We start from the raw sequence: 19,984 nt of genomic DNA, 5'->3' as shown, positions 1-19,984 counted from the left end.
TAGACATTCTCTGTGTCCAGAGCATAGGGCAAAATGTCTCAGGTTGAGTAAATTTAATCCTATTTTCTTGGAAAAAAATGCATCATTGCGTTTCATGGAGAGCAATGTATTGTGTGGTTTAGGAGAGGATTTTGTGGTGTCTATGGAGTGGTTATTAAAAATTCTTCTTTTATATTAATGAGAATCAAAGTTATATGTCTGGAATGAAATATTTCAATCAAAAAGGAGTGTGGTAGAAAGTTTTATGTGCTGTATTCAGCATTTCTTATGCATTGGTTTCTACTACTCTTAGTTTTGTATTCTTCACATTCTAGAGCAGGATAACAAATTTGGTGGAGTGAGAGGTATATTCATTCCCATCCTCTGGAAAGTCATAGGTTTGTTTATACTCCCATTGTCAGGATGAAAGGCAAAAGGAACAAAAAGAAAAGAAGAGAAAAATACAAGATAAAAATGTCAAAAATATGAATTAGAGGTGGCACCACACTGGCAGCTTTCTGTGTGTTTTTTTTTAACGTTTTTATTTATTTTTGAAACAGAGACAGAGTATGAATGGGGGAGGGGCAGAAAGAGACGGAGACACAGAATCAAGGCAGATTCTAGGTTCTGACCTGTCACCACAGAGCCCTATGCGGGGCTCGAACTCAAAAACTGTGAGATCATGACCTGAGCTGAAGTCAGATGTTCAACTGACTGAGCCATCCAGGCGCCCTGGCAGCTTTCTGTTTTGATCAATCATGAAACAAACAGAAGCATAAAGATTCAATTTCCCTGAAAATGCAGATGGCTCAGCAAAGAGCAGGAAAAGAATGAACTTAGAATAGAGCATGTGTATCAATTTTCACCAAAGCCCAGATTTCCACATACCATTTTAGGATCCCTGTTTATTACCCTCTCACTTGTCAGTATGGGGGTTGTGTATAGTGAATATGAACTAGAACCTGGCCCTGCCACTTTAGTTGTTAGTCCTTGGGCTAGTACCAAGCTGGGTTAGAAATGTTTGTCTTCATTTGGCTCTTTTTTTTTTTTCCCCTCTGTAGCTTAACCAGCTGGAAAAGGCAGTGGAAGCAGCCCACACGTTTTTTATGGCCAACCCTGAGCACATGGAAATGCAGCAGAACATCGAGAATTATAGAACAATGGCCGGTGTTGAAGTACTCCAGTTGGTAGACCGAGAAGCCAAACCACATCTGGTGAGCGCTGGGGACCATTGCCCTAATCAGAAGGTGCTCCTAAGTTTCATTTGACTCAAAGCAGATTCCTGTGCATGGGGGTTTCAGGTTGAGTCTCGGTTTCCAATACAGTGATAGTTTTATACTTTCAGAGTTCTCAGATGAAGTATTGTCATTATCAGGGCTGAAAAAATTGAGAGAAAATGAAAATACCTTTAGAAAATAAGTAAGATATGATGAAAAGTAGAATGTGATATAAACATCTGTCACCCTCTCTGAACGTCAGTGCCCCCACCACCCTTTGATTTTACATATGGGAGTTGAAGCCAGTGTGAATTGTTCAGGTCATACTGTGGTTTCCCAGCTCCCAGTCCAGGTGCTTTTTCATCATACCTATACTTTTAAAATTCTGATTATTTTAAAGCTATGTAATTATTCATTTAAATGAAAGCTTACTTAAAATCACAGTAAGTTGAAGGCTTTCTTTTTTTCAACCGGAGATGTCACCATTCTCAACATGTGACCTCCAAGATAATTGAAGAATAGGGTAAGAGAAGAGGATTTTCAGAAGCCTATTATCACCACCACCATCATCATCATCATCATCATTATTATTATTATTATTAAATTGGTCCAGCCCTGGAAAGTGGATGCGTCACAGCCACCCACATCAATCTCCCTGGCCTTTGGTGCATGGCCATAGCTACATGCAGATGGGGTTAGAAAATATTGTCTTGCACGTGCTCAGGAAGAATATGAAATTGGAGCCACAGCATTCAGCTTGCTGGTAACTCCCATCTCATTTACAATTACTTGAAGCCACGGAAGTTACCTTTTGTCTTCCAGTACAACCCTTCATTATTCTTCCACAGCACAAGAGCGCAGTGCCCCCTGCCCAAATGATCCTGAATCTGTCTAAATCCTGCTATTCAAGCACCCCAATATTTTTCTGCTTCTTTGCAGGAGAGTTACAGTGCAGGAGTTAAACATTATGAGGCTGATGACTTTGAGCTAGCTATCAAGTACTTTGAACAAGCTTTAAGAGAATATTTCAGTGAAGATATGGAGTGCAGAGCCCTGTGTGAGGGGCCTCAGAGATTCGAAGAGTATGAGTACTTAGGGTACAAAGCTGGCCTCTATGAAGCCATTGCAGGTAAAGCTTACTTTTCCCTTTATTTATTTCCTGATTATAGAAATACTACATGCAATCTGTAAACTATTCTAATAATACAGAAGTATATGTTGCAAAAAATGGAAGATATATTTAGCCCATCCTATCTCCAATAAATAAATCTACCTAGTTTAAATGTTGTTGACTGTGGTCCCAAACTTTTTCAGATGCGTATGTAAATGTTTATGTATTTATCAATAATTATTAGTTCATTTTTTATAAAAATAAGACAATACTATGGGTACTGATTTTCAGCATATTTGTTTTTGTGTTTTATTTTATGCTTAACAATGTAGGTGGACTTCTTCTCATGTAAGTACATGTAGATCTACCTTATTGTATTTAATGGTTGTTTAATGTTCCAATATATGTGGAAAGCATAATTGACTGGTTCATTTACTGATGAATATTAAGGACGTTGAAGGCTTTCATTATTGTAAACAGTGTATTAGTGAATACTTTTGTGTAGTTTTCTTCAATTAATTAAAAGAGCATTTCATTATATATGAAAATTTAATATATTACCAAGTGGCTTTTAAAATAGGTAATATGAATTATAATTGGGGAGATTGGCTAGTTAACCATTTATGGTGGGAAGCATATGCAAAAACACAAAAATAAATTCTATTTATGTTAATGTAAGTATGAAAATAAAGCTATTTGAACAAAATGCGAAAGAATATTTTTATAATGGAAGGAGAAGAAAACCACTTCTCAGCATGACAAAAGACAAGAAATATGAAAAGACAGACTTTACATAAGATTTATAATACAAGAGATACAATAAATTAAGCTAAATTACAAATGACAAGGGGAAAAAGTTGCAAAATATTTAGAGGCAAATAGTTAATATTCATAATATTTGAGTAGAACCTGTAAATTATTATTAGTAGTGGTAATTTATTTCTGATTTATTGATAGTCATAATAATAAGCAACATTTATATAGCAGTTAAATGTAGAAAGCATTTTACATATTTATATATCTTTTAATCCTCTAAACAACTTCTTGTAGTTGTCTGAGGAATTTATACCTCATAGCAACGTGATTAGGGTGAAGCTAGAAATCTGGGGTGGCTGGGTTCAGCGGGTGGTTCAGCGGGTTAAACGTCTGACCTTGATTTCTGCTCAGGTCATGATCTCATGGTCCATGGGATCAAGCCCCAAGTCAAGCTCTGCACTGACAATATGGAGCCTGCTTGGGATTCTCTCTCTCTCTCTCTCTCTCTCTCTCTCTCTCTCTCAAAATAAATAAATAAACGTTAACAACAAAAAAAGGTGAAGTTGGGAATCAAACCTACGCTTATCTCACTCTAGAGCTCATATGTTTTAGGTCTACATAATTGAAAAATGGGCAAAGGATAACTTATTCAATAATACGTGTTTAACAAATATGTGTTGAGTGCATATTGTGTTCCAAGTTATAAATATATAAAAAACAATGCTCCACTTCACCAATACTTGTAGAAAGGCAAATTATGGAAGTGAGTCTGTTCTCCCTAAGTGTCAACGTTTTTCGGTCTCCACGAAAAGTACCACTCACCTAAGGAGTTCAAACCAAATCCCAAATGTTACCTTCCAATCCAACATTTCCCTTAATTGTTATTCTCTTCTGATTTGTTACCAAACTATGATTGCTAACATAGTTACTAAACTATACTACCTCCTAATAGAATGTAAGATTCCCTAATTCTCTCCACCCCTTTTGTTACCACTCTGGTTCAAATCAACAGTATGTTTTAACAAAGCCACTGTGATAGCCTCCTTTCTGGCCCTCATGTCCTGATGAGGTTTTACTCTGTAGGCAGACGGAATAGTCTTCTTAAAAAATGAAAGTATGTTCACAGAACCCCCCTGCCAAAGACTCCCATTGTACTTGAAATAAAATCCGAAACCTTTAATAAGGACATTCATCCTTATTGTTGTGCACTTGTGTATATTTTCGTCCTTTCTCTTTTTCTGTCTTTGATCCACTCCTAGGTTCATTTTCACTCACAGACTTTGAAACTTGTTGTTTTCCTCTGTTACTTGCCTAATGTTCTGTATTGTTAATTGCTTGGTCCTCAGCACCTAAGTATACTGACTGGCAGATAGTAGGTGCTTAGTAAATATTTTTAAACCAATGAGTGGAAGGAAAAAAGAGGGGAAGGAGGGAAGGAAGGAAGGAAGGAAGGAAGGAAGGAAGGAAGGAAGGAAGGAAGGGAGGGAAAAAGGAAGGGAGGGAGAAAAGAAGGAAATGACCTTTCCATCTTCACAGTGCAGATTAAAAGGGTTATTCATACTCTATGTTTTGAACATGTAGGTCATAAATTGTTAAGGTCTTTGAGAGGGACATTTAGGAAACATCTTTTAAAATTCAGATTAAGAAGTAGACTGAAAATCGGGGTGCCTGGGTGGCTCAGTTGGTTAAGCGTCTGACTTCAGCTCAGGTTGTGATCTCCTGATTCCTGAGTTCAAGCCCTGTATCTAGCTCTGTGCTGACAGCCCAGACCCTGGAGTCTGCTTCAGATTCTGTGTCTCCCTCTCTCTCTGCCCTCCACACTTGTGCGCTCTCTGTCTCTCTCTCTCTCTCTCAAAAATAAGTAAACATTAAAAAAAGTGAAAGAAAAAAAGAAGTACACTGGAAATCAATTTTGTTGGATGAACTCTTTGCCTCATTATCAGTTACTCAAAACCCAACTCAATTCACCTAAAATCAGTAAAAATATCTGAATTATTGAGGATTTTTTTCCCCAAAGGTTTTGTTTTGCTAGGCCTCTGGCAGAGTCATCTGCCTACATTTTTGTGAGCACTGTTCATTTGAATGTCAGTTTTATATGTGTTTCACATTTCAACTGTTGAGTATTTCTTTACACTTAATCTTTTATTTGGAAATCCTTTTCCTTTATTATAGTTTATTATAGTAGTGTAAGGAGGATATGTATCCTGTCTCCACCCCCACAATCTCCTCTATACCTGCCTCCATTAATAGCTACTGAAGAGGTCTCACAAATGTCCTACATCTGATTTAGGAAAATTAACTAACTGATACTTACAGAAAAACATTTAATGATTTTCTCGAGGTCATCATAATATGTTGGTTGCTGGAAAAAAATAGAGATCTCCTAATGTAGGCTCTTAATGCTTACTACACCTATCACCAACATTACCCCCACTTCCAGTAAAGACAAGTGATTTAAAAAGGCATGGTTCCTAAAACTCAATCAAATATTGTATATTACAGAAATATGGTAAGTCTTTTAGGGAATTCGATGCATATACAATTTATTATGAGAAGGAAATTTTAAAAAGTATTCCCACACAAGTGACTTAGATCTCAAACTTATTAAAACATAATAATTGTATAATAACATGTGATATAAAAAGGAGGAAAGAAATACAACTAATAAAATACAGCATAGCTGTATGTAAATTCTTGTCTGCTTCAAAACTGTTCTAAATTAAGACTGAAACTGGCTTTTAAAATACAGAATGTATTTAGGAAGTCAGAATATTTGAATTTTTAGAGTTAGAAGAACTTTAAAAATTGGAGAAAAATACAAATGGCTTCTCAATGCAGTTGTTTATGACTGTGCTTGTTGAAACTCTAAAGAATATCCTTGCGTCACTCTCATTTTGTTGCTATTTATATCTTACATTGAAAAATACCTCCATTCAGATTTGGCGTTCTTGTTGGGTGTGTTTTCCACCTCTCCCTTTTGCTTGTCATTTGGAATTAGGAGGAGTGGGTATTAAAAGGTAAGAGACATGCCAATGGCCAAGTAACTAAGAACAAAACAGTTGAAGGTTGTTTGTTGTTTTCCTAAGAAATAAAACAACTATTTATTGGATTTTTATATAGCTATTTATTTATAAGATGCTAAACAAATAGAACTCATTCTTTCCCTCCCAGCCTCCAACTGTAGTTAAGAACCAGTGGGCTGTAGGGATTCTGTTTGCTGTGCCACGTTGGGTTGAGTTAGCCAGACTGTGCAAAAACTGGTGCATTTTCCTACAGACCAGAAAACACCCTTTTTGTTGTGTTCTGAGGTCCCTCTTCAAGTCATCAAGATACAAGCCAAACTCTGCCCAACAGAGAACCTTTTTGAAAGGAGATATTTGTGGTAATAAAATATAAAGTCATAATGTCAGAAGGTTTTTATCGTCATTCTCATGAGAATCTGCTCTGCACAAGCATGAATAAACTCTCTTCTATCTGGAAAAGATTGTCTCCATCTTCATTGCAAAAATAATTGGGGCAAAATGTAGGAAATGTTTGCTTCTCTGGGACATTAGCCACTTGTGTTTCCTCAGCTCATGCTTGGATGAGATAGAGCCCAGAGCTAGAGGGAGTGTGACAACCTCTACACTGGAGAATCCTATTTGTAAGTGAGAAGGATGGGAGCAAATAAAGGGGAACAAAGAGTCAGAGTGTGTATCCAAATTCTTTAGTTTTCCTCCTTATCCTATTTTACCAGTCCCTATAGTATTAGAATTTCCAATGTTCAAGTGATAGAGCCTTTAGTAAGTGAGTGGAATAGGTTCCTAATAGATGTAAATTATATATATATATATATATATATATATATATATATATATATATATTCTATTCCCCTTTAGGAAAAGTTCTTGGAAATGTTAAGGAGAAAAAGCATCTTTGCTTCTCTTCTGTACACAAACTGTGTGGCAATTACTTCCTCTCAACTGTTCCTTAGCATGACCAGGATCTGAACATCCGATCTCCACCCAGAACACTTCAGGCCACCCAGTATCCAAAGAGAGGCCTCAGAGTTATTAAACAGGAAAGATATGTCAGCAGCAGGGCATGGGTGGGGTGAGATGGCCTGTGTCACTCTCAGGAGATGTAGAAAAAAGATACACGGAAGGGGAGAGTGCAGTACAGAGAAAAGATCAGGGTCCAGAAGATTTGGAATCTACTATTAGTTACTTCAGTGATCACTGATCAGGAGGCCTTGGCAAGTCACTTACTTCCTTGGTGAAAATGATTTCTGCTCATAAAATGAAGATAATAATGAGGTCACTCTAGCAGTGTGGTGAGGTGAGGAATGCCCTATTATTAACTGTGGCTCTGACCTTGAAGTCTGGACACTCTGGCAGACAGGAGGGACCCACCTCTTTCTCTTGTCTTCCAGATCACTATATGCAGGTGCTGGTTTGTCAGCACGAATGCGTCAGGGAGCTTGCCACCCGCCCTGGCCGCCTCTCACCAATTGAGAACTTTCTTCCCCTGCATTATGACTACCTACAGTTTGCCTACTATCGAGGTAAAGCATGGACTATCCTGAAGACCTTTGAGGGAGGGGTGTTGCTCATCATTACAGACATTGCATTTTCTTCTGTATTTCTCAGTTTACCATTGAGGCAGTGGGAATTAATATGTTTTTGCTCTCCCAAAGCATAAGAGACTGTTAAAAACTGAGAACAAACTGAGGGTTGATGGGGGGTGGGAGGGAGGGGAGGGTGGGTGATGGGTATTGAGGAGGGCACCTTTTGGGATGAGCACTGGGTGTTGTATGGAAACCAATTTGTCAATAAATTTCATATATATATTAAAAAAATAAAATAAAATAAAATGAAAAGAACAAAAAAAAATATGTTTTTGCTCTCAACTCACATCACTGCAGCTCAGGCCAATGAGAGCAGGTGAAACCACAAGTGGGCAAATGCTGTGATAATGCCCTGCAAGTTAGGCTGACACTTTACATGATTTTTAAATCGAATTTTTCTACTTAATTTTAAAAGGTCATATATTGGAGCGCCTGGGTGGCTCAGTCAGTTAAGCGTCCAACTCTTGATTTCCTCGCAAGTCATGATCTCACAGTTCTTGAGATCAGGCCCTGCATTGGGCCCTGCTCTGACAGTGTGGAGCCTGCTCGGGATTCTCTCTGACCCTCCCCCACTTGCACTTCTCTCAAAATAAATAAATAAACTTAAAAAAAGTCATATATTCATAGGTCCAAAGACTAAATATCATAAAAACCTCCTTCTCTTCCTTTTTCCTGCAACCCAATTTCATGCCCTACGACCCAGTTTCTGATTTATCTCTTTGAAATACACACACACACACACACACACACCAACTTATTTCCCCCTCTTATACATAGAAGGTAGCACATTATTTATACTGTTATTTACGATGTTTTCTTCACTGAATAATATATATCGGTGGTGTCTGGCCGGCTCAGTCAGTGGAACATGTGACTCTTGATCTTGGGGTTGTAGGTCTGAGCCCTCTACATTGGCTGTAGAGATTATTTAAACATAAAATTAAAAAAAAATGTGTATATATATATATATATATGTGTGTGTGTGTGTGTGTGTGTGTGTATATATATATATATATATATATATATATATATGCACACACCAGATTTTAAAGCTTTTTAGTAAGTTGGGCCTATGAAATTGCCATTTGCTTAAGTCAAAAATGGTCAAATTTTGGCAATATTATATGGTTTGACCTGATTGTGTCAGTACATGGAGATCTTCCTCACTCATTTTTCTTTATAGCAGCATATCATTGTCCTATAATTTATTTTATGTGTCTCCTTATTCATGGGCATTGTGTTGTTTGTTACAGCTTTCTATTTCAATCAAGGATCAAATGAATAACATTTTATGTAAGTTATTTCACATTCACACATAAATATATATATATAGGACAAATTTCTAGCAGTATAATTGCTGTGTTGAATGGTTTATTCATTTAAAATTTTGATAGAGGTTGCCACATTTTCTTCCATATGGAGTACATTTTTCATTGCCCATCAATAGAATATACTGGGGAAATTTTAGATATTTCACCAATCCACTAGGTGAAATTTTTTTTATCTCAAATTAGTTTTAATTTCTATGTATCTAATTGAGAAAGAGAGACTGAGCATCTTTCCTTATGTTTAAAAGCAATCAATAGACTTGTGGTTGCTGAAATTGGTTTTAGATATCATGTTGTCAAACTCAGTACAAACACAGAATTAACTCCCAAAAATTCTGCTCTGTTTATCTCTATTAAATGATATAAGTTGTAGCAAACATCTTCAGGTGGAAACTTTTAATAATTGATGCAAAACATCTAGCACCAAAGCAGACCAAAGATAGTACCTTTTAAACACCTGAAATCATGTCTTTCCTTTTGTCTGTGGCTATTTTTTTTTTTGAAATATAATTAACATATGGTGTTACATTAGTTTCAGGCATACAACGATTCTGTGCATTACTCAGGGCTCATCATGATAAGTGTAGTCACCATCTGTCACCAAACAACATTATTACAATCTTATTGACTGTATTTGCTGTGCTGTATGTTTCAAGTCTGTGATTTATTTATCGTATACCTGGAAGTTTGTACCTTTTAATCCTCTTTATTTGTTCCTCCCATCCCCCTCCTCACCTCCCCTCTGACAACCATCAGTTTGTTCTCTGTATTTGAGAATCTGTTTTAATTGGTGACTAGTTTTGTGTGTGCTCTCCAGCCTTACCTTGTCTTCCCTCTTATTCATGTTGAATGCTGACCTCTAACAGTTTCTAGATTTCTTAAAAATCCTCTAGATGGACGTAGGCTAACTCTAATGCTGCAGCTCTCTGGCGTTTCAGTTGGCGAATATGTGAAAGCCTTGGAGTGTGCTAAAGCTTATCTTCTCCTCCATCCGGATGATGAGGATGTACTAGACAATGTGGATTACTATGAGAGCCTGCTAGATGACAGCGGTGATCCAGCATCCATTGAGGCCAGAGAGGTGAGACCAATGTCCTGAGAGGAACCTGCATTCTGTGAGAGGCACTGGGCAGAACTGGTAAAAATGTAGCACCACTCTTAAAGCTATCTAGCAATTCAGTAAATGTTGTAGAATCCAGTTCTTTTGTACTTTGCTTATTAATGCCAGGAGCATATTTTTCTCATATGTGATAGCTTGTGAAAATCTGTTGAGATGGAGACTTTTTTTTTGTAGCTGTGCATATTTTTTTTAGCTCATATGTCACTGTCTAATGAAAAATATTTCCACTTGAACATTTATCATATTTCTTAACTGTTATTTAAATATAAACTTTTCTTTCACTTTTTTTTCCCTCTAGGATTTGGCAATGTTCGTGAAGCGTCATAAACTGGAATCGGAACTAATAAAATCAGCTGCAGAGGGTCTGGGATTTTCATACACAGAGCCAGTAAGAGCAAAGAGGAAAAAGAAAATGTTTCCTTTAGAGAACTATTTGATGGACTTCTTATTTATGATGTTATTTCCCAGCTTCAATTACTGAAAATTCTAATCTCTTGCCTTACATTAACAAAACCCAGGGAGTTGGGGGGGATGCTTATTCAATGTGTATGCTAAATGTTAAAAGACTTTAATAGATCTCCATAGCACTGAGACTCAAAGTCAAAAGCAAACTTTTCTGGGGAGAAGTGTTTTGTACCTGATGGTTTTATTTATTGAACTCTGGATGCAACATTTTGTATTTCTCTTATACATTTTAACCATTAAAAGACTTCAATCCCTGCTGAAGAACAAAATCGATCTCTATTGTACTATTCATTGTGCTGACTTTCCTCCACTTGTCCGTGTTCGCTTCCGGTCATTCTGCATGTGAAGACACGCTTTTTGCAGAACCGGCACTGTGGTACAGAGAGATCTCTGTTCTGATTTCTATTTAAGGTTTCATAAGCAATTTCTACATGTTTATACCTTTTTAAATCATTTTTAGCTGCATATGTGGAATTGACATGCAATGAATGACGATTTTCTTGAGACTGAGCGTTTGTTTTGTTTCTGACTTTTTTTGTACCATATTTAATGCAGGAAGCATTTTTCTCTGTATTGAACTATGAATAAATTCCCAGGAGTGGGATTATTCTGCCATCAAAGGATATGAGAAGTTTTAAAGTTGTTGAAATTGCTTTTCTAAGAGAGTTTTCTCATACCTTCATTGGTCCTAGCAATTCATAAAAGTACCAGTTTACTGTGGTGCGTAGGTGGCTCAGTCAGTTGAGCATCGACTCTTGATTTTGGCTCAGGTCATGATCCCAGGGTTGTGGGATCAATCCCCTTGTTGGGCTCCACACTGAACATGTAGCCTGCTTAAGATTCTCCCTCTCTCTCTTTCTCTCTCTCTCCCTCCCTCATTCTCTTTCTCTCCCTCTGCCTCTCTCTCCCTCTCGTGTTCTATCTCTCTCTTTCAATTTTTTTTTTAAGTACTAGTTTACTACAAACATCTCAGCAATGGGAAATAACATTTTAAAGTCATTCATATTTCTTAGGTGCAAAATGGTATATCATTGGTGTTTTAACTTGTATTCCTTTGATGACTGGCAAAAATAAATTTTTCACATATTCTGATTAATTACTTTTCCTCTGATTTGAATTATCTGGGCATACCTGTTTTTTATTTGCTTACCTGTTGGTTAACTACATATAAGTTCTTTTATAATGTACATTATCATATGTTTATAAAAAGCACTATTATGGGCTCTGTGCTGACAGCTCAGAGCCTGGAGCCCACTTCAGATTTTGTGTGCCCCTCTGTCTGCCCCTCCCCCACTCACACTCTGTCTCTTGCATTGTCTCAAAAATAAATAAACATTAAAAAAATTTTTAAAGCACTATTAGTAATATATCCTATTTGTAACATATTTTTTTCATTTCTGTCTTTATGTCAGTTTTTACTGGCACATTAAAAAATTAGGATAATTTAAGGTATATAATAAACATTTTTCTTATTTTGAGAGTAAGAGAGTAAGAACAAGTCGGAGAAGGGCAGAGCGAGAGGGAGAGAGAGGAAGAGACAATCTCAAGCAGGTTCTGCACGCTGTCAGTGCAGAGCCCGACATGGGACTCGATCTCAGGAGCCATGAATGAGATCATGACCTGAGCCAACTTCAAGAGCCCAGCACTTAACCGACTGAGCCACTCAGGCACCCCTCTAATAAACACTTTTAACATGCTTATAACCAGCCCTACTTACTATTTTCTTAAAATTTCGTTCTCCCAAGAGACTTCAGAAAAAGTCACTTTATGATCCTACGCAGATGATTAATCAAGCTGTACATTTTTGTGTGTTTGTTTTGTTCAAAAAACATAAGGGAGTTGGACTAAATGATCATGTAATTGTCTTCCTGACACCAAATTCCAAATAATTTCTTGGACAAAAAATATAAATGCTTAGGCTAATTCCATGCTACTTTGAAAAATCCATTTGTGCAGCATATTGTCTTTGCCAAAATAGCATCAACTTTAGCTGTGTTTTTTTTTTATTATTAATCTGTTTAAGTTATTTACTGGATCTTTATACAGTGTGCAAGTTTCCCAATGATATAGGTCTTTTGAGTGTTTTAAGTGTGTATTTTATTTTTGTGAGTTATGTTTTAGTGATAAAACTACTGAAGTGGTTTTTATGTTTGTTTCTTTGTTTTTAATTTAAAACAGAATTATTGGATCCGATATGGAGGACGACAGGATGAGAATCGGTGAGTTCTTCATTCAGAACACAATCTGTTTATTTTTAATGAGGAGAAATACTTAGATTCATACTCATTATAAGGACCTTGTCTCTATGAAATAGGCAGAAATACATAATTAAAAGATTCCACACTGGGAATTAGTTCCTCAGCCTTCTGGTCCCAGCTCTTCCTATACTTCTGTGTGACCTTGAGTGATTTATCTTCCTTCCCAGTCTTGTGTTTTTCCTCCAGTTTAAGGGGTTGGAGCAGGTGATCCCTGAAGGCGAAATATTCTGTGATTCTAAATCAGAGAAAATTGGATGCTATTTGTGATTTATTAACAGAATAGAGCTTAATTTTTTCCTTGTTAATGCTGAATTGTCTTACTGCATTTGAAAGCAAGAAGCTCAAAAAGTTTCACTGCAAGCTAAAATATTAGGTGGAGCTAATCTAACCAGAAGTGAAGGGACCTCGTTTTTCTAAATGATAGAAGTGAAAAGTCAATGTATATGTTATGAACAGTTCAAGGAATCCTAGAACGTTGGAGTTACGTGTTTGAGATGACATGGTCTATCCTATTCATTTTCAAATTCAGAAACTGAGGTTCTGACAAGGCAAAGGACTCTCTCAGAGTGTCACTGCAAGGGACTGGCAGATTGAGATCTTCCTATTCAAAATTCTGTGTTCTTTCACTAGGCTTCAAGGCCTCAACCTCTGGGTGGCCTAAAATTATCAGAAGATACCTAAGAGTGCACCTGCGTATTCGGGTTTATTCAATCCATGGATATTGAAAGGACATCATTGCTATGATCTGGATGTTTGCCAAGTTTAAAACTTGTGTCTTCTTTCTTGGAATAGTCGAGAATCACTACACTAGGTCTCGGTTTATTTCTATTCAGTCATTGTTCAGTGATGCACTCTGCTCCAGACAAAAATAAAACACTCTGAACATTATGAAGATTCACACGATAATTCTTTTCTCTCTGTTGAGACTTAATGTCTAATCCCAAGGGGATAAAGTTATGGATACAATTAACTGTAAAAAAAAAAAAAAAAGGTGCTAAGGAGATTTAGAGAAGTGAAATAGAGCACAGTCTTTGAGGAAATAGAGGTCTTCATGGAGGCAGTGGCAGTTAATTTGATCCTGAAAAACAGGTGGACTTGTGCAAAACAAAAATACACAATCTGGAGTCACAGACTACCTGAGTAAGGTGGCTTTTGTCTTTGAGCATCTTTATGCAGTCAGAAATTCAATTCCAACTGTTTTTAACGGCAGGGTCCCTTCAGGAGTGAACGTGGAGGGGGCAGAAGTTCATGGATTGTCAATGGGGAAAAAATCATCACCTAAGATAGATCGAGACTTAAGAGAGGGTAAGTATCTGTGCACTTTTTACTTACAGCAGGAGGGAATTTTAGTTCTTACTAAAATTAAGGAAGAGCCCACTTTCTCTGGAAAGTAATGAGTTAGGACTAAGCTAGGACATTTATAAACTTCTGAAAGCAAGCCTCAAAAACAAGACTGTCTCAGATTTGTGTATCATTGCCTTTGGTTTTCAATATAAGTGCTTCCAAGGTCATTCCCTCATCTGTTTCCCGCAGGAATCCCGTGAGCTGGGCAGGGATTGAATGATCATTGGGACCCTCGGTTAAGTACCTGAGGCTTGGACTGTTCCCAGGGCTTCCTTCTGTTGTGCAGGGAGAGAGTGCTAGATAGTGCAGAATAGACTGCATCAGGGGAACTTGAAGAGGCAGGTCATATGGATATACAAGAGTTAACCTAAGATGCCTGAGGCACATATGCTTGAGCAGGGCTCTGAGTGATAAGTAGATTCTAGTGAATTGACAGAGGTGTGGAGGGGGCCGTTCTGCTGGATAAAACAAGTGGGACAAAGGCACAGAGATAGAGCAGAACATCATATGCCTATTTATATCAGTTCAAAATTAGTGCAAAAATATATAGAGTGTTGTCAAAAGTAGTTTATAAATGGAGCTAAACACTGTTATAATCATAAGTTATTGGTCCCAGTGATGGTACTCAGTTGTGACCCTTAACAATTATTATGATAGCTATCTATTTTAGAATTTTTCAAGCAAATTTACCCACCGTTTATTTGAATACTGAAAGCATCTCATGTGAGACAAGTGTCCTCACTTCACAGGCAAGAAAAGTGAGGCTCACAGAGATACAGTGACTCGCCTGGTGTCTCAATAGCTCTTAACAGGTTGAGGAGGCATTTGAACCGAGGCATTTGAATCCAAAGCCCATTTTCCCTTCCTTACCTGGAGATGGAACATAGAAGTGTCTAGATATCCAAAGTGTATTCTTTATTGATTAAATACATGCACGATAAGAAGGCTTTAAAAACCTGCATTGAGAAGTACAGTTCTCCTTTCCCCAACCAGAGAGTATGTCAGCACATTCCTCTAGCTGATTTGAAAATTTCTGGCTCTCTCTAGCTCTCACATTTCCCAGCCCTTTCCTTCCTTAGCTTCCAAGTCAGTTTGAGGCAGTAAACAGGATAATATGCTCATCTAATCTGACCTGGACCTCAGTTTGCAGCCACAAAGCCCGAGCTGTTTTACAAATGCCAGAGAATTTCATGGTCAGCCAGAGTTCACATTGCTTTTTAAGCTGAGAAATCACCCAGGAAGTACATGCCAATAAGCCAGCACTTTGCTGTGGATGTTTGGGAACCTCCAGGATAGTTGCCAAACTTCAAAGCATTTTTTTCTGGCTACCAGGGACTCTGATGTCCAGAACCTGACTAGGAAGGCTGGTATAAAGAGTAGAGCGGGAGACTGTACAGGATGGAGAGAGACCGTGATTGGCTGGGCTACCAAATTCTGTCCTTTCTCTAGAATTTGCTTAGTTGAACGGGCTACCGCTTCTTACGATGTTCTCTGGGAAACCACTGGAAAGCCTTCTGTGTAATCACTGGAGATCTAAATAGTTTCTAAATCAGTGGTAGTGGTAGACAGAGGCAAAGTTCCCAACCAGAAAACACTTACATATCTTAGTCTGGCTGAAAGATGTCAGGGAGGCGAGAAAGGATGCATGCTTCACCGTGTAGAATACGTTTCAGCTTTTCTCATCGTTCACAAAGCCATCGTCATCTACTCTGGTTACCTGACAGTTTTTAGTAGTATTCCAACTGGATGGCTCTTAAACACTGCAGGAGTGACCCAGGACGACATCCCAGAGTGACACCACTCCATGGAACGTGCCTCTCCTCTCACTAAAACCATCTGTCACTTACCCATTCTCCTTTCAATACCAGTCTCCAAAGGTCTTGCTCCATAATAATCCCAGTCAGTATAGTAGAAATAACACTGAACTTGGAATCAGGAGTCCCACTTTCCAGGATCAACTAGTCTGATGTGCTGTGCTGTGGTGGATGACTAAAGACTTGGTGTCTCTGGGCTGTATGACCCTTGGCTGTGAAAGAAGCCTTACAACTTTCTGCAGAAGACCAGTGTGAAAAGTCTTTTGTAAACCGTAAAGGGCTATGCTCACATAAGGGCTTGTTACTCAGCACATCCCTGTTGTGACTTGTATGATGTTATAATATTTACGGTCAAATGCTTCTTCCTGCCATGTGAGCCACAGGCAGTGAGCACAAAGGAATATTTTCCTAGACGATCCCTCTTTATTGCAACCGGAGAGTCAGAGCCAGGCACATACTTTATGAATGAGAGAAGAATTAAGTTGTTTAACTAAATCTCCTTGAGCTGTGGTTAAGAGTTGGCTGAAGCCATCAAATCAGGCCCCAGGAACCACAACTTATTGGACCACATTTTTATTTTTATTTCAATGTTTTCCTCTGTCTGGTGTGCTACTAGTCATTTGTAGGCTGCTAGATGTGCATTTTTGGATAGCAGGGTTTGTTTTGCCTATTTTTTTTTCCTTTTGGTTAATAGTTGGGTAGTTGGTTGTTTTTCTGTTACATGCATGTGTAGGAAAGCTCTGTATAAAACTCTCTGCTTAGTGGTGATTCTGTTAACTACATGAAAAGCAGATATCTAGAACAGATTCTGCCTGAACCTATTGGTGTGTAGGGAGTTAAGACTCCATGCTGCATTTTGTCTCTTCACCTGATTTTTGTGTGTTCCATGTGGCAGCACTGGGGGAATTGTCGATATCCCAGTAGCACTTTTTAAAATATACTCTTTTATGCTTATTAAGATGCCTCAGTCAAAACATAACACAATATACCAGGCATATTTGATGATAATACTATAATAATCAACATAATTATACCAAATACTTATAGAGCACTTGATAATGGTGGACATTTTTCTAAATGTTTTAGTTTTAGTAACTGTTAAAGCCATATTTGAAAATAAGGTAATTATATTTAAAGTAATACACTCTCAGCATAGAAAAGGAAAAAAAATAGGACAAAGTACAAAGTAACTGAGCTCACTAAACCCGTATTCAGTCATCCATTTTTATTTGGGTTTTATATCAGAAAATGCTTTTCAGCAAACCTACAAGTATCTTGTCTTGCTTGTTGACAGAACATCTCTTTTACATTTCTAAATGGGAGTGGAATATCCAGTTTACTTTCCCAGATATTTGAGAAACTGCCTCAATTTGGCAACAAATGTTAATCAGCTGTAGAGATTGGATGGAGCAGCCTTTCTCAAACAACCTGTGTTTTATGTTAAGAGGTTCTGCTGGGGAGTGTGGGGGGTCTATTGTTTTTTTATTGCTACAAAAAAATAACACAAATGTAGCAGCTTACAATAACATGCATTAACTATACCATAGTTCCCACCATTTTTGAGGTCAGGAATATGGGGATAGCCTAGTTGGGTCCCTTGCTTCAGGGTCTGTCATAGGGTCTGTCAAGTAGTTTGATCAGGGCTGGGGTCTCTTTAAGGCTTGACTAGGGAATGATCTTCCAAGCTCAGATGATAGAATTTGGTTCTGAAAGTCTTAGTGGATGGAGGTGTGCAGTTCCTAGTTGATTGTTGACTGGGGGTTGCCTCATTCCTTGCCACGTGAGTCTGTCTAATGCAGCCACATGCCTCATCAAACTGCAAGTGGAGAAGGCAATAAACTGAGTCTGCTAGCAGGATAGAAGTTGCATTCTCATGCAATACAATCACAGAAGTGACATCCCATCACTTTTTCTATATTCTGTTGCTTAGAGGCAAATTCAAGGCCCCACCCACACTTGAGGAAAGCAAATTATGCAAACCCATGAATTCCAGGAGGCAGTCATCATTAGGGGGCCATCTTAGAGTCTTTCTGCCGGAAGGAAGGAAGGAAGGAAGGAAGGAAGGAAGGAAGGAAGGAAGGAAGGAAGGAAGGGAGGGAGGAAGGAAGGAAGGAAGGAAGGAAGGAAGGAAGGAAGGAAGGAAGAAAAGGAGGGAGGGAGGAAGGGAAGGAAGGAAGGAAGGAAGGAAGGAAGGAAGAAAAGGAGGGAGGGAGGAAGGGAGGGAAGGAAGGCAGGGTAAGATTAATGGTGAGAACTGCTTCATATTGTTTTGATACTCAGGATATTCATAATGCCTGTGTAGATACTAAAAGTTCTAAGAACTTCTCTTAAATCTTATGTAACCTAGTGCTCCCAAACAATTTGATCAAGAAACTCTTTTTTCATCAAAAACTTTCTGCGAAACAAAGGCACCGAATTGTGTATGTATGTGTATTTTTTTTAACTCATCCAAAAGATTGGTATTGAAATTATAACTTGTGGTTATATTCCTGGAATCCAAGAAATTCTGTATTTATAAGTTTTGATGTGGCCCCTAGTGGGTCATGTAAATAACGACCTTATAGCCAAGTACTACCGTGAGATTTCATACCGCATTGGGTGCAGTTACTGTTACATCAACACCAGTTCGTAATACTTCAGTGGTTGAAGGCTGACAAGAAATGAAGTAGAACAAACTGGTAAGTAATGTATTAGGACCAGATAAAGGCCCAAATTCATCATGGAACACTACAATTTCATAGTAATTTCAACAGAGAAAAGTTGCAGTGGAATGAGTCATTACACACCAAAAATACTATGAAGAATGCTGGCTGAAAAGAACCTGGGCCAGATCAGTTAGTAGAATATTCACATGGAAGGTAGCTTTCTTGTTTCTGCAAAATAACATTAACCGTTTCATTAAGATCATTAACTTGAATGTAGTTGGTTTTATGGTCTTGCTTTTATTTAATGTTGTGAATCAGTTTTGGAATTATAGTTGTTGGAAACTCTGAGGATAAATATACCATTCATAGTTCTATCATATTGTAAGCACGGAAGCAAAATTGTGGCAAACTAATGTGTCAGCCCTGCACCTCCTTAGGGGACGTTTCCTTAACAGATAACTGTATATTACCGAAGATTGAGAAACACTGTCTCTTCACTAATTGTGGGCTGTGGGGACTGTTTCATCCTAACTAGACTAATGAATTTGTTGTTTTCCCAACTTTGACTGGTTTTGTTTTCAAGAAATAGACTAGACAGAAACTTCGACTGGTTTCTTCCTTCTTTAACTGATGTGTTTTAGTGTGTTGGTGACCATTGCTTGACTGGGGGAAGAAGGGAGAAGCTGTGCCCCTGCTCCCCCACCCCCCAGTGCCTCCATCCAGGCCAAACTGTTGTTACTGACAGCACCTGCGTCAGGTCCCTTTGGAGTACTATAAAGAGCAAAAACCTGTTTTTCTTTTCTGTTCGGTTTTCTGGTCAAGAGGGCTGTACTCTGTTACATCTGAAGATTTCCTCACCAGCAGAGGCTTTGTCCTTCAGTCGTAATGTCTGTGAGGAAAGGGCTTTGTCAGGTCTAGATTTTGTAAGTTACCACCTAAAACATGACCCCAGAGCATCACCTTCTGAAAAGCCTATATGGGCTAATTTCATAAAGATGTGGGCTCTATTCATGGAGAGAGCAGGTGGCTATAGGAAACCTTCCTGTGCAAAGAAAATGATATAAAGATTTTCCCAGAGAACAGAGAAAAGCAAATATTCCAAAAATAAGACCATCTAGAGTCAGTTAAGTGGTGGAAGAAGACGGGGAAGGAGTTGGCTGGCTTGTGTGACTGTTCTGGTGATGGATTTACCAGCTGAGTTGTGGAGTGAAGACATTTCTCTACAAACAAGTGAGACTGAGGTGTGTATCTCATGTGTGGGTGCACAAACATGTAATCAAGTAATTGCATGTGGTGTTGTAACAGAATTATGGACCAAGGGTTGTGGAGAAGGGTGGGTGC

General features: G+C 38.2%; 1 protein-coding gene across 1 annotated transcript in view; it reads left to right on the top strand.

Moving 5' to 3' along the window:
* P3H2 (prolyl 3-hydroxylase 2) overlaps window positions 1–19,984 on the top strand; it is a 146,378-nt gene that overhangs the window by 112,442 nt on the left and 13,952 nt on the right. Inside the window, exons 2-8 of the mRNA XM_047100281.1 lie at window positions 1,041–1,193; window positions 2,136–2,325; window positions 7,475–7,606; window positions 9,936–10,078; window positions 10,416–10,505; window positions 12,761–12,801; window positions 14,051–14,145. Coding sequence (XP_046956237.1) covers window positions 1,041–1,193; window positions 2,136–2,325; window positions 7,475–7,606; window positions 9,936–10,078; window positions 10,416–10,505; window positions 12,761–12,801; window positions 14,051–14,145 — 844 coding nt within the window. The remainder of the gene's footprint in view (window positions 1–1,040; window positions 1,194–2,135; window positions 2,326–7,474; window positions 7,607–9,935; window positions 10,079–10,415; window positions 10,506–12,760; window positions 12,802–14,050; window positions 14,146–19,984) is intronic.

This window comes from Lynx rufus, unplaced genomic scaffold (genome assembly GCF_022079265.1).
Source record: "Lynx rufus isolate CCGP_SWC_20201006 ecotype Redwood Valley unplaced genomic scaffold, mLynRuf1.p SCAF_5, whole genome shotgun sequence".
In the NCBI taxonomy this organism is placed as follows: domain Eukaryota; kingdom Metazoa; phylum Chordata; class Mammalia; order Carnivora; family Felidae; genus Lynx; species Lynx rufus.
The sequence above is the reverse complement of the archived record's forward strand: the minus strand, read 5'-3'. Positions and strand labels throughout refer to the sequence as shown.